This window comes from Macrobrachium rosenbergii, chromosome 58 (assembly GCF_040412425.1).
Source record: "Macrobrachium rosenbergii isolate ZJJX-2024 chromosome 58, ASM4041242v1, whole genome shotgun sequence".
Taxonomy (NCBI): domain Eukaryota; kingdom Metazoa; phylum Arthropoda; class Malacostraca; order Decapoda; family Palaemonidae; genus Macrobrachium; species Macrobrachium rosenbergii.
In genome coordinates, this window is record NC_089798.1 from 23,587,222 (window position 1) to 23,601,860 (window position 14,639).

The window sequence follows — 14,639 nt, forward strand, 5'->3', positions numbered from 1 at the left end:
GTGTAAGAATGGTTGAAGCCAACGTGGAGCGAATGCTCTTATCTTTCCCATCTTCATCAAAAATGAAAAAAAGGACGAAAGTTGTACAATATTCTTTGTTTTTGGTCGGTGATACTTCATTAAAGATTTTTTTCTCTGAAAAGACGAGTAGTCTTAGCATTGAAGGCCCAGTAGAAATGCCTTATGTATTCAAAGCGAATTTAAACAGTGCGCCATTTTCAATATGGCGTACCTAGCTAGAGCGCACTGAACTTGAACATCACAATTTTGCATCTCACTGTCCTTTCGTTTAAAAGATTTCGTTAATCTATATCTAATAATTTATGGCACACTTTAAGGAAGAATACTGAATATCTTCTAATGTTACTTTATTTACGATTTAGAAAAATTCAGACTGATGTGGCGTAGAGGTCAGCTTTTCTAGCACGATAACCACCAAATACGATAGAAAGCTTCATGTCATTCTAGATTACATATCTCCGAATTATGCCAAAAATAAAAGAATATAAAAGTGAGCTGACGTTTATACATTATATAAATACAGCAAAGTAGTAGCGTATCATTACTCATTCCGGTTGGTTTCGTTAATATAACATCAAATTAAACGATAATACTATGTGGCAACGGCAAGTCTCCCTACTCGTTGTTTGAGACATGTCGGCTGCCTCTTGAACTGTGATGATTGTGTCTGTGTATGTTGGCGATCGTATGTTACTATATGTTGTTACCAAATAAACCAGTGTTCAAAAATGGGAGCCTATTTGTCTGTGCCTGTGACGGATAAGATCAGCAATGATGAAGAAGGCAAATACGCTGCGTATGGTGCCAGTTCTATGCAAGGTTGGCGTGTATCTCAAGAGGTAAATATCAATGTTCTTTCGTCTTGTTGCAATTGGCGGGTCTTTGTTCGGGACGGCGTGATGGTGGCCAGACACTTGGCTGCAGACTCTCTTTCCATCCACCCTGAGTGAGGGAGTGCTGCACACATAACGGAAAGTGACTGATATAAATGAGGCAGAGTTAGATCTGTGCATTTCATAGGGCTCTGGAGAAGGCTGGTGCAACGGCGCGACCATTGGTAGCCGCGCCACCACCGCACCTTCACAAGATGAGGCACGCACTCTTCATCATTCACGCGAACGCCTCTTCTAACCTTCGGGGCCAGTGTACAACGACGGCAACAGGTTCAACATACGAAAACAGATCAGCCTTTACTAGAATGCCGTGTCCTGACCTAACCAGACCTTTACTTCCTAACCTTACTAAGACTGGGGAGCCGTCCCCTTACCTGGCCGGGGGTCCAAGTAACTTTAAGCTTTGGAGACGGTGGTCTCGGCTTCCGTTCGGAGGTAGTGACTCGGCCTCATCTGAGATGGACCAAATTGGCATCGTCTATCTTTGGGTCATGCTTGTCTTGCATTCCACAAATAGTGGTAGATTGGTTACTGGCCCTAGGGAAAGGCTCAACTGCTTCATAGAGCTTTTGAAGCTGAGCAGTCGGCCGAGGTTGTCCCTCTCCCCGATACTTGTCATCCCGAATGTATTCTTACAAAATTTGCATTTTTTCCTACACGATCTCAAACCATCAGTCCTTTACGTTGGGAATTATTTTTGGCGAAGCTGCAAACGGCCGTTGAACTTTCGAACAAGGTGGTTAGGCAGTTAACTACCGTCCCGGGGGGCAGGAGTCCCTGATGTAAACGTTCCAATTTGCTTTTGCCGTTGTGCGACGCATACGTGTTTCTTGCTCTCTTCCCTGGCTGCTGGTGGGAGCTTTTCTTTTTTCCTTGCTGTGATTGTTTTGGGTCTTTGTTTTCATGGTAGATCTAAGCCGGCTGTCTGCGGTGAGCTAGACTATGACAGTTGACGTTTATCTATAGAACTTTACCTGCTGAACAAGAATTTAAAATAATATTTGGGAGCGCCTGCAGTTTACGTTGACGCGGGGTGTCGTCTGCCAGTTTTCTAGTCGCGGAGGAATATCGATATACGAAATCGGTACTAAAATGATGAAACCATAACTAACCAAACTAATCCTAATCTAGTGCAGCATACCCTTACCTGGCTGGGAGGGGCTTCGCCCCTGAACCCCAGAAAGATAGAGAACATGGCGTTTCGTGTGGGACTACTGTACTTACCTTGGCGGATGGGACAAACAGCGTTATGTGGTGTCAACGTAAACTGCAAACTACCCTAATTGTTCCGACACAATATACAAGCCCTCGGTCCTTTACATTAGGGATTACTTTCAGGCATAGGCTGGAAACAGCCGTTGAACTTCAAACAAGGTGGTTAGGCAGTTGACTACTGTCTGGGAGGCGAGAGTACTGCCTGCCCGGATGGAAACATTCCAAATTGCTTTCGGCCGTCGTAGCATGCGGACGTTGCCTTCACGCTCTCTGCATGACTGCTCTTTTCTTCCTTTTTTGGTGGGAAATCTTTGTTTTTTCTTCCTGAATTCATTATGAACAAGCCTTCTAAGCCTTCCTATCCCCAGCGTGTGTCCCAGGGTAGGAGGGAAGAAGTGTAATTCATTTAGGTCTAGCGTCGATGCGGACCCACATGCTCTCTGCCCATCTTGCAGGGGGCGTGTGTGTTCGTGCGACGCTCCTTGTAGCGAGTGTTGCTCTTGGTCCCCCGAACAATGGAGAAAGTTTGAGGGGAGGAGATGTTACCATCGTAAGCCTACCAAGGAGTCGTCCGAGGGTAATACACCCCTGACGACTCCAGTGGTAGCGAATGTGTTGGGTTTGTTTCTCCCTCCCGGCAAGCTTCCCCTGCTTGCTCCCTCTCCTTCGGGTGAGGACTCCCCCTCCCCTTCCTCATTCGTCTTATCGGTTGTGGAAGGGCTCGGGGGAGAGTTGGACCAGGACATCCTCTCGGGGGTCTCTTCCTGTTCTGGAGGGGAGTTTTTTCCTCCAGAGCAGGTAGAGGCTTCCCAAACTAACCCGATTTTCGCTTCAGGTCTTGGGCTGGATAGCCAGGCAACGGACTCTTCATCAACCTGGCTCTACCTGGCGTACCGTCACTGGAGGGACTGGTCTCACATCTCTCCAGCACACAGTGACCACTCACTCTGCAACGACAGTCACCACAACATCGGTCACCATGCCAAGGTTCGCCCAGCTCCTGGTGTCGGTAGCTTCGCACCTGGATACCCAGGTCTTGGCTGCCCCTGCCATGCATCATGCAGTACCGCTGCCTCCTGGGTTCCTGGCCCTGTTCACATGACCGGGCCCCTCCTACATGGTGATGTCAACCCTTCCTTATGTGACTGTCTCTGCTCCCGTTGCTGTCCCTGGCCCGATTTCGACTATGGTTCCTTGCTTCTCGATCCAGTCCGGCACTTCGTCTGTTCCTCTCCCCATTCCTTCGACCCTGGTGCGGCCCTGCCTGGCTGCCCACGCACCACCTGTTCCTGCATTCCCGGCCCCGCCTACTTTCATTCCTGGATGACACGCAGTGGCTCCCACCCAGGTAAGTGCTGGCCTGAGCACCGCGGTCTCTACCCGGGATGCGCCTTCTGCTGCAGCCCCTCCTCCTGTTCCTGAGTGTTCTGCTGTGCCTGCTTGGTTTGGGGATCTGACGGCGATACTGAAGAAGAGGAGGTCAAGAAAGGTGTCGTCATCTTTGTCTTTGTCTTCGTCTGCTGCCTCTTCTTCTCCTTCCGAGGCTTCGCGGCCGAAGAAGAAGTCTGCCTCCCCCCCCCCCAAGAAGTCTCGCACCAAGACTTCCAAGGGTCTGCCTCCTTCCACAGGGAAGGCAGTGGGATCTCTCGTCGGCTCTTCCCGATCCACGGATCAGGGAACCGCTGCCCTGGCCTCCTCTGGGTCAGTCGCATCAGGAGCCAAGGGCGTGCAGACCAAGGTCTGCCCCCTCCCCCCGTGCTGTGCCTAAGAAAATTCCTGCTTCTAAGGCCAGCGAGTCCGCGTCGGACACTCATATGCAAGTTGCTCCGAGTACCCGGGTTTCCAAGGAGACCCGGGTACCCCAGTCTGATACGGGAGAAACTTCTCGCCGTACAGACCAGGGCGTGGGGCAAGAGAAAGAACCCAGGCATGAAGGTACCCCGGATCTTCCTGCTGGCACTCCTGTGAGTACCAAGTCAGGCTCTCGGGATAGCGGTTCAGCCCCTCAGGGCCGAACGCCAGGAGAGGCGGAGAAGAGGTCCCCTGCTCAGTCTTCCCGAGAGGCTGCGGCCTCGAAGAAGACTGGGGTGTGTCTAGAGGACAGCGCAAGCTCACGCCAGCCAGGTGGCCGCTCGACTCCTCCCAGTCCCCGGCCACGTCCACGGGGCCAGCTTGGCTCGGGGGAAGTGAGCGCTCGGCTTCCTTGCGACCCACTCCGCTCTCCTCGGGAGACTGCTTCCCCTAGGCTAAAGCACTCTCCTCAACGCGGGCTGCCGTCACCACCGCGGGTTGGTGACTGCTTCCAGCCCACTGCCTCTGTTGGTTCTGCCAGCAAAGCCAGTGGGAGCGCCCGATCTTCCTCGCCTGTCCCCTCTGCCCCTTCGGCTCCTTCCAAGGGGCGTGAGTCGGACAGGAAGAGCTCTGGCGAGTTTTCTCCTCAGGGTTCTACCTCGTGGGCGTACGAACCTGGCTCGGTCCTTGGCTCAACCAGGTCTTATGCCCGCGTGGTGCAGGAAGGATCATGGGGGTATGCCGAGGTTCTCCCTCCTGCAGGGAGAGTAGATCGGGAGGACCGAACTCTGGAAGGACTCGAGGGTCCTCTGCCCCAGGATGCGGACACCCCCGAGATACAAAGGACTTTTGCAGAGGTTATTGCGCTGATTTGTCAGCACAGTGACTTTGGGGAAGGGACCACGGCCTCTTCTGTGGATCGTCCGTTGCGCCTTGAATCCTTTTGGGGACCCAAGAAGGAACCCAAGGCTTCGGTGGGGCTGCCGTGGTCCACGCTTGCCAAGGGGGTCCTGGACCAGGTGAACAGTCTTGTGTCTGGGCAAGACAGCTCACTTCGTTCAGGCTGCTCAGCTAAGCTTCTTCACCCCCCTCTGCCTCGCCAGAAGCGCTTTTACACTCCAGCTGTAGGGGCGTTGCTGACTAAGCAGGTTGACCCGGACCTGACTCGTCTGGATCCGGGTCTGATGTTGCAGCAGCTTATTGCAGAGAGTATCTCCCTCTCCCAGCAAGAAGCTGCAACCCTGGAAGCCACCACCATGGTGGCCTTCCAAGCAGTCTCCTGGCTCGATCTGTGGTCCTTCACAGTATCGAAGGTAGCTGCTTCCTCGGGCGCCATCGTACCTGGGGAGGACTCTGCCTTTGGGAGACTGTGCCAGTCTGGGGGGTAGGGCTATCTCCTACCTCACCCACCAGACTGCAAACCTGTGGGCAAACCTGGTTCTGAAGTGGAGAGATGCCGTTCTCTCTTGCTTCTCCAGATCTGTAGGTCCCGAGTCAGCAGTCGCCCTTAGGAATGGACCGTTACTGGGTTCCTCCTCTCTCTTCCCCCAGAGAGTTGGTGGATGCCGCGGTAGACAAACGCTGGGCCAATGACAGTGACCGGTTTGTCCACCAGGCAGTGGCCAAGACCTCCGGGTCTTCGCATTCCACTGCGGCCAGGTCTTCGGGCCAGCCTGGCACTTCCTTGGCTCCTAAGAAGACCCAGTCTTCGAAGGGGTCCCAGGGAAACACCCAGCCTTCTTCTTCCTCGAGAAGGGGGGGGGGTCCCTCCCGCCCTTTTCAGCCCACTTTCCAAGCCAGTAAAGGGGGCCAAGGGAAGAAGAAGAAGGGGAAACGCTAGGGGCGGCGTTGCCCCCCAACAGCTGCCGAAGGTGGTGGGGTGCCTGTCGAGCCATTGGGCAACTTGGCAGCGACATGGAGCCGAGACCTGGATAGTGGATGTCCTTCGGGAGGGATATCTACTACCCTTCGAGTCTCGGCCTCCCCTCACCTACTCTGGTCCATCTCCAAACTTAAATACAAGGATCTTCGAAGGACACCGCGCTACAGCAAGAAGTGCAAGCCATGCTGAGCAAGGGTGCAGTAGAAGTCGTGTTGGACTAGTTTCCAGGCTTTTACAACCGCGTCTTTCTCGTAGAGAAAGCCTCAGGGGGATGGAGACTGGTCATAGACCTCTCTCCCCTGAACCGTTTCATTCGCCAGACTCGGTTCACGATGGAAACAGCGCAAACTGTGCTTGCCTCCATCAGGGAGACTGGCTTCATGCTTACGGTAGACCTGAAGGATGCGTATTTCCAAATACCCATTCATATTTCCTCTCGCAAGTACCTCCGCTTTGTCCACGGGGAGACGGTCTTCCAGTTCAGGGCACTTTGTTTCGGGCTCTCGACTGCTCCCCAGGTGTTCACGAGTCTTCTCTTGTGTCAGCTTGGGCCCACTCGCACGGGAACAAGAGTCGTCTACTGAGGTATCTCGACGACTGACTAGTCCTGGCGGGCTCTCGCATTGTAACCAGTTGCTACAGGACAGGGATCGGCTCCTCGAGTTTTGCTGGGATCTAGGGATCGTGGTAAATCTGGAGAAGTCAGACCTCACCCCCAAGCAGAGGATAAAGTACCTGGGCATGCTGATAGACACGGTGGCAGCGAAAGTCTTTCCCTTGGACTGTCGTATCGGGGCAAAGAAACGTAAACGGGTGGCGGAACAGCGCTTCGCGCCTTATCCTCATTTTGAAATATTCTTGGCAAGCTCCTATATTCTGGCAGGTGGTAATGTTGCACTGCGCACGCTAGCCATAGGGGTACAGACAATGTAAAAACAATATTATTTTAAATTCTTGTAAAGCAAGTAAAATAACATAGGAAAACGTCATTGTTCCGGCACAATATACAAACCCTCGGTCCTTTACATTAGGGATTACTTTCAGGCGTAGGCTGGAAACGGCCATTAAACTCTCGAACAAGGTGGTTAGGCAGTAACTACCTCTAGGTAGGCGGGTATCCCGCCTGCCCGGATGTAAACATTCCAGTTGTTCCGACACAATATACAAACCCTCGGTCCTTTACATTAGGAGATACTTTCAGGCGTAGGCTGAAGGCGGCTGTTAAACTCTTGAACAAGGTGGTTTGGCAGTAACTACCTCCAGGTAGGCAGGGTACCCTCTGCCCGGATGTAAACATTCCAGTTTGCTTTCGGCTGTCAGCCGTTGCTGACGTATTTTTCGTTCTCTCTGCTGACTGTCGTTAAGCTCTTACGGTGGCATCTTTCTGTATTTTTGTTTATATATTGCGTGTGTTTGATATTTGGTAATACAAACCCACGATTTGTGATAACCTTGTGTAAGCCGTCGTTCCCTACCTGTGTCTTGGGTTTGACGGCCAAGGGCTTAGCTGGAGTAGCGTAGCCAAGTGGTAATGCTTCTCTCCACCGGCCCTTTACGTAATACTGGAGGCGCCCCTGTACTTTCGGGATTAGTTTGGGACGTTTTTCTTCTCCCCTACATCCATCGGGACGTAAGATTAGTCCCTTCTTGGGCTTCCAGCCCTCCGTGTGTAAGGGCATCACTAATTTCTTCCTTCTTATGCTGAGTGTTTCAGGAGAAGCCTGCGCTTAGAGATTTGTGGGCTGAGTGGGAGGTTACAGGCGTCGTCGATAAGTTCCGCTTCCCACGGCGCCCTTGGTGGCCTCCCCTCTGTCCTCTTTTTCTCTTCCGTAGGTTCTTCCTTCTCTCTCCTTTCGCCCTCTTGGCTCGCTCGTCGGGTGAAGACACACGGGAGGGGGAGGGAGCGAGCAACCTCGTTTAGAGTACCTCCTAACGCTGCGTAGGGCTGTTCCCCTTGTAGTGGGAGGAGCCTCCCTCTACTAATCATATTTGTTTTTTCTTTCAGGTTGACAGTGAGCATTGCAGAGACAGCAGTAGTTGGCTGGATATATCAAGAATATCTTGCATGAAGCAGTCCCGACTTTCATTCAGTGTTGCAGGATGGGATCGACCACAATACCTGATTAGATGACATATTACCACGTCGGGATCGCTCTGACTCTGTTCCCGCTGATGTAGTTCGATCGCTGTCATTGCTGGTTTTCATGTATGCTGTTGCAATGCTTCCTGCGTATCTGTGGTCTATCTGCTCCTGCTGTTCCCTGTGTTCTGCTCGTGTCAACTCGACGACAGTCTCTGGGCTGCTCTCTCCTGGTCTCCTGCCGCAGCCGCCCTGATCGCTCCTGTCGATGCTGGTGACTTTCAATGACACTCTGTCTGTTGCATTAGCTCCTGCCTTCCGAACAGCTAACGAGCTCCTGCATCGAATGTCCTGATCGTGCCCTTCTTCTCCTAGTGATCGTGCCGGGGCCACTTCCGTTGTGTTCCTGCCTGCTGCCCTGGAGCGATGTCAGCCATCCTGTAGAAGACGTGGGCGTGAAGGGAAGGAAGTCGCCCCACGTTCCTTCCCAGCTCAATTTTGACCATGAATAAAGCAATTGATGAAAATGGGGCTGTCCTGATCATTCCTGTGCTTCTGGCGGTTGCCATCCCGTTTGTTATGGTAGCTCAAGTGACAAGATTTTACCTGCATCGTTGATAACACTGGCTGTTAAAATTCCCACTACAGTGGGATGGGTAGTTGAGAGTTGTTCGGGCTAGTGGGATTAAGGGCTAATTCAGGTGTTCAGGTAAGTATTACAATATTAGTTTTATTATGAAAACTTCATTTTTATCGGAATCTTCAACATTCTCAGTAATACCCATTTTAATTTTCATGAGGAGCTGTGATTTAGTTGATAAAATATAAAAAGTAAATAATAAAAATGCAAAAACCTAATGAATTTTAAAACAACTAAATTTTAAAATTTTAACTTATTTTGAGTTTTAATATACCTTTTTAGTGAGTATATATGGAAACATGAGTATAAATTATTTATTTTATGAGTATGTACCAGTATGAGAGCATACATATGCCATTGTGCAATTTTTAATTTCATTTTAATTCATTCATCACCATACTCAGGGGCTGACCTTTTTGGTCCCAGTGCTGGCTTCAGCCCAGACCTGTTATTTCGGGTTTTTGGCACTCAGCCCTATGAGAGCTGATAGTCAGCTCAGTGGTCTGGTTAAACTTTTTTAATAATAATAATTAGCAGATGAACTAAGTCATTGGGGGCCAGATCCTTCTGACAGAGTGGACCCTGAACTCCACAGTCTGCAACAGTCAGTGGAAGTTGTGGGGCAGGCCAACTATGGACCTATTTGCCACATCAAAGAATCACAGTCGTCCTCTCTTTTGTTCGCCGGTTCAGAACCCTCAGGCATGGGCAACTGACAACATGCTTATAAATTGGTCGAACTTGAACCTTTACGCTTTCCCTCCATTCGACATGGTAAGGGAGGTCCTCAACAAATTTCAGTCCAGTCACAATGTGACAGTGTTAGCTCCATTTTGGCCACTCAAGGAATGGTTCCTGGACTTTCTGAAACTTCTAGTGGATTTTTCCTGACTGCTCCTGCAAGATCCATGTCTACTCAAACAGCTCCACCTCTGGAGATTCCATCAAGGACTGTCCAGAGATTCGTCAGAGTGAAGGGATTTTCAAGGCAAGCTGCAGAAGCTATTGCAAGATGTAGACGTCAGTCTTCTTGCCAAGACTACCAATCTGTCAATGGTGTAGCAGTCGTAACATCTCGTCTGCTAAAACCTCTGTAGCCCAGATAGCGGACTTCCTCCTATTCCTGAGGACTGCCAAGGGGCTCTCTTCATCCACAATCAAAGGCTATAGAGCAATGCTGGGGTCTGTATTTAAGCTAGTGGCCTCGATTTGGCTTCTCACCAAGATCTTAATGACCTCATTAAGTTCTAAAGTGGCTAACAGGCCCTGCTTTTCAACCTCTCTGTTCCACATCCCTTAAGAACTTGATGAAGAAAACTCGTAGCCTTGGCCACTGCCAAACGAGTGAGTGAACTACAGGCCATAGACAAGCAAATGGTTTCACACGAGACTCAGTCCGTACCTTTATACTAGGTTTGCTGGCCATGCTCGTTTACCATTAAAAATCTTATGAACATCCTCGTCCCAGAAGAGGAGGAAAGGGTCCTTTGCCCGGTTACGGCCCTTAGGTATTACGTGTACAGAACCAAGAGAATCAGAGGCCCTTCCAGCAATCTCTGGTGCTTTGTCAAAAACCCCTCTCGACCTCTATCAAAAAATACATTGTCTTTTTTTTGAGAAACCTTATTTCAGAGGTGCACTCACAGATCCAGGAAGATGCCCTGCCTGCCTTTAGGTGAGGGCACATGAGATCAGGGTGGTCGCCACTTCATTAGCTTTCAGGCACAATATGCCTCTTATTTCCATTCTGCAATCGCCCTATTGGAAGTGCAATCGATCTTCACTTCTCACAAGAGGCAGTCCCTGGTTATTGCCGTGGGTTCCGTTCTGAAGGCGTGATGATAACCGAAAATTGGCGGTTTTTGGCGCTTGTTGGTGCCAAAAATCACCGATTTTCAGTTATTGGTGCCTTTGTTAGGTATGTATCAGCACCAGTACCCAGTTATCGGTGCCGATAAGCGGAAATCGGCGATTTTCTGTGCTGAAAATTGCTGATTTTCAGCACTAGACAAGTGCTGTAAAACCGGGTCGCCGATAATTGGGGACTGCCTATTCTTAATGAAAGTTGAAAGGTGTTGAAGTTTTTGAAGCACCTTGGGACCAAAGGTGTTGAAATTTTTGAAGCACCTTGGGACCATTATTAGTGACTGGCATGGTATCACGGGAGGAAACATAGGATTTTCTCCAACTGTCTCTTTACTTTGTAGTAAGGTGCTGAGTTTGGGGAGCCCGGGGGTACAATGTACCTGGAGCACCCACCACGCTCAGTGGTTGGGTTGTGATTATATTTCAGTGTAGGTGTTTTTTATATTGGTACTGCACCTAGGCAAGGGTGGGCACCTATTGATGCTTTGCTAGCCATTGGAATACTCCTTTGCTGCTAAGCTCCCACTTAGTAGAGGCACTCCATGGTCGGCGAACTGCCATGGTTCCAACCATAGGCAGTATTCTCCTGCAGTAACTCTTTAACCCTTCTCCGAGCCTCTATTTACAAAAACGTCTCCCTTAAAGACTTGGAAAGCGTTAGGACTTGAGTTAGTTTCGCGAAGCGGAAAAAAGTTTTTTCAAAAAATCACTGCATTCTTAGTTTTTAAGATTAAGAGTTCATTTTGGCTCCTTTTTTGTCATTGCCTGAAGTTTAGTATGCAACCATCAGAAATGAAAAAAATATATATAAATATGGGAATATATGACAGCAAAAAAAACTTATATAATTGTATACAAATCGTGCTGTAAGATTCAGTTAAAGCTAATGAGTTAATTTTTTTAGTTGTATTGTACACTAAATTGGATGATTTTGGTATATAACAAATTGTAAACGATCAAGCAACACAGAGAAAATATTATCACAAAATGATGCATGAATTAGTAACACCGGACGTAAAAAATGTTTTTCAAAAATTCACCTTAAATCGGGAAATATTGTGCTAGAGACTTCCGTTTGTTGAAAAATGAAGCTAATTGATTGAATATTACTAGACTGTAAGTGTTTTAGCTTACAATTGCAGTTTTAAACCATTTCATTCCGCAAGTTAAAGTTGACCAAAAAGTCGAATTTTTTCTGTTTATCGTGATTTATATGAAAATATTTCAAAAAACTGATCAAAGCTACAATCATGAGTTATTTTCTGTTGTATTGTCCATGAAATTGCGCACATTTTCATATATAAAACTTTATGTAACAACTAATATAAAACGGTGCAAATATTGCGACAACGAGGTTTAAAAGAATTTCTGAGATGTTGGTGAGTTATCCGTGCAGGCGTAAGGAAAATGTTTTTTCAAAAAATTCACCATAAATCGAAATATTACCTAGAGACTTCCAATTTATTGCAAAATGAAGGTAAATGATTGAATATTACTAGAATGTAAGAGTTTTAGTTACAATTGATTTTTTACCATTTTGTCGAGTTAATGTTGACTGAAGGTTGAAATTTTGGCAGTTATCGTGATTTATGTGAAAATATTTCAAAACTGATAAAGTTACAACCATGAGTTATCTTCTGTTGTATTGTACATGAAATTGCAGCATTTACATATATAAAAGTTTATGTAATGACTAATGTAAATTGATGCAAACATTACGACAACATTCTGAAAGAATTTCTGAGATGTTCAGCCAAGTGACTTATCTCTTGCGTAAGGAAAAAGTTTTTTTTTTTTTTTTTTTTTCTTCAGAAATTCACCATAAATCAAAATATTGTGCTAGAGACTTCCAGTTTGTTGCAAAATGAAGGTACATGATTGAATATTACTAGAATGTAAGAGTTTTAGCTTATAATTGCATTTTTACCATTTTGGTCGAGTTAAAGTTTGACTTTCTTTTAAAATTTTGGCAGTTATTGTGATTTATATGAAAATATTTCAAAACTGATAAAAGCTACAACCATGAGTTATTTTCTGTTGTATTCTACATGAAATTGCGCACATTTCCATGTATAAAACTTTATGTATCGACTAATATAAAACAGTGCAAACATTCGACAACGTGCGTGAGTTAAAGAATTTCTGGCGCGGACGTAAGGAAAAGTTTTTTCAAAAATTCACCATAAATGGAAATATTGTGCTAGAGACTTCCAATTGGTTGCAAAATGAAGGTAAATGATTGAATATTACTAGAATGTAAGAGTTTTAGCTTACAATTGCGTTTTTTGACCATTTTCAGGTCGAGTCAAAGTTGACCGGGTTGAAATTTTGGCAGTTAGGGTGATTTATATGAAAATATTTCAAAACTGATAAAAGCTACAACCATGAGTTATTTTCTGTTGTATTGTACATGAAATTGCACACATTTTCATATATAAAACTTTATATAACTGGCTAATATAGAACAGTGCAAAAATTACGACAAAATGTCCCAGAAAGAATTTCTGAAATTTTCAGGGGAGAAGTTTTGTTGTGGGCGTAAGAAAATCTTTTTTTTTCAAAAATTCATCATAAATAAAAATATTGTGGTAGAGACTTCCAATTTGTTGCAAAATGAAGGTACATGATTGAATATTACTAGAATGTAAGAATTTTAGCTTAAAATTGCGTTTTTCTACCATTTCGGTCGAAGTCAAAGTTGACCTGAAGGTTGAAATTTTTTGTAGTCGGCGACTTGTGATGCGTCCACTTGGCACCCAACAGACAATTTTATGTCAGACGTATGATACTTTGTCCAGTAGGCGTTTAAGGGTTAACAGGTAACCTAACGAAACAACAAGCACTGTTTTCAATGCTAGCATCTTTTCTACTTCAAATTCATTACATGAATTAATGTTTTGTAGTAGAATGTGTTCATGTATCCCACCTCCTGTTAATGTGGGATTCAGCTATGTACAGGCAGTCCCCGGTTTATGATCCGGGCTTCCGCTATTTTAAGTTTTATGTCGGTAAACTAAAAAGGAGAAAAATCGTCAAAAATCCTAAAAAAACCTTAGTTTTAATGCTTTGGGTGTATTGAAAACAATGTAAACTGCATTTTTATTGAGTTTTTCATGAAAAAGCCTCCAAATTTTGATTATTCTGCTCGTTTTTTGGCCATATTTCTTCCGTCGGATTGGCCCATTTATAATGACTGTGTAATCCTGGAACATCGTCATAAACTGGGAAATAATTTCTGATGAATATATTTTCCCCATCCTAACCTCGGAATGTCATAAGCCGGACCCGTCGTAAACCAGGGACTGCCTGTAATTACTTGGAAAGTTACTTATGTTAAAATGACATTTTTATAATGAGTTTTATATATAATTAATTACATAATCAGAGCCCATCCTCCTCCCCTCATGGCATAGGAACAAACAGAATGAGGTTGTCATTTCTAGTATTCCTGTTAGTGGGTGGAGTTGGTCACCTACACTAAACAGTTGAAGTGCTACCGCAAATTTTGAATTTAGCTTCTGTGCTAGTTAGAAACTATAGTTATGTAATTACTTGGTAAGTACAGTCATTTCCTTTGAAATTTGCTTGAGGTTAGGTTCCTTTTCAGAAGGGTGCAAAGGTGAATTTTCAGCGTAAGTTTGCCATGGGCTTTAAAAATGCTAATAAATGTTTATTTCCAAAGTTTAAGCACTAAATATGACCCTAATCATGTCCCAAAGTATTAAGCTAACTTTTAAATGAACTAAAGTTAGTGTAATTTTATTTAAAATTTAGCTTATTACCCTTAAAAAAGGAATACAGTAAATGGTTGACATAAAAATTGAGTATTGCACAGTTTCATAATAGCGCATTTACAGTAGGTGCTTTCTATTACTACTAATGTTATCCCTAATTCATGGGATGTAGTTTTCTTTGTCACTTAGAGTAAAAGCCGTTTTCTTTGTGTTACTAGGCAAACGTCATGTCAGTCAACAAAGTACAATTCCATAAAACATCGAAAACATGTACATAATGTTCTTTAGAAGGTAGTACAGTACAGGTAAAATTCAATCAATTTAAAATTACATACTGTACAGGTAATGACATTACAGAGAAATAATAAGTTGTAAAAGTATGTTTGAGCGCTAACTTTGAATGAGAGAGAGAGAGAGATCTGTAATAAAGTAACTGTACTGCTTTTTTGTATCGTATTTATTCCTTCTTGTATAAATACAAATTTTCCATTCTGATTTTACACCTAAAAACACGAAA

The 14,639-nt window shown here is 45.7% G+C and overlaps 1 protein-coding gene across 1 annotated transcript in view; it reads left to right on the top strand.

Annotated features, from left to right (window-relative positions):
• Positions 1 to 624: 624 nt before the first annotated feature.
• The window catches only part of LOC136837165 (probable protein phosphatase CG10417), a 224,056-nt gene continuing 210,041 nt past the window's right edge, over positions 625 to 14,639 (top strand). Inside the window, exon 1 of the mRNA XM_067101836.1 lies at positions 625 to 860. Within this exon, the coding sequence (XP_066957937.1) occupies positions 750 to 860 (111 nt within the window). The 5' untranslated portion in view covers positions 625 to 749. The remainder of the gene's footprint in view (positions 861 to 14,639) is intronic.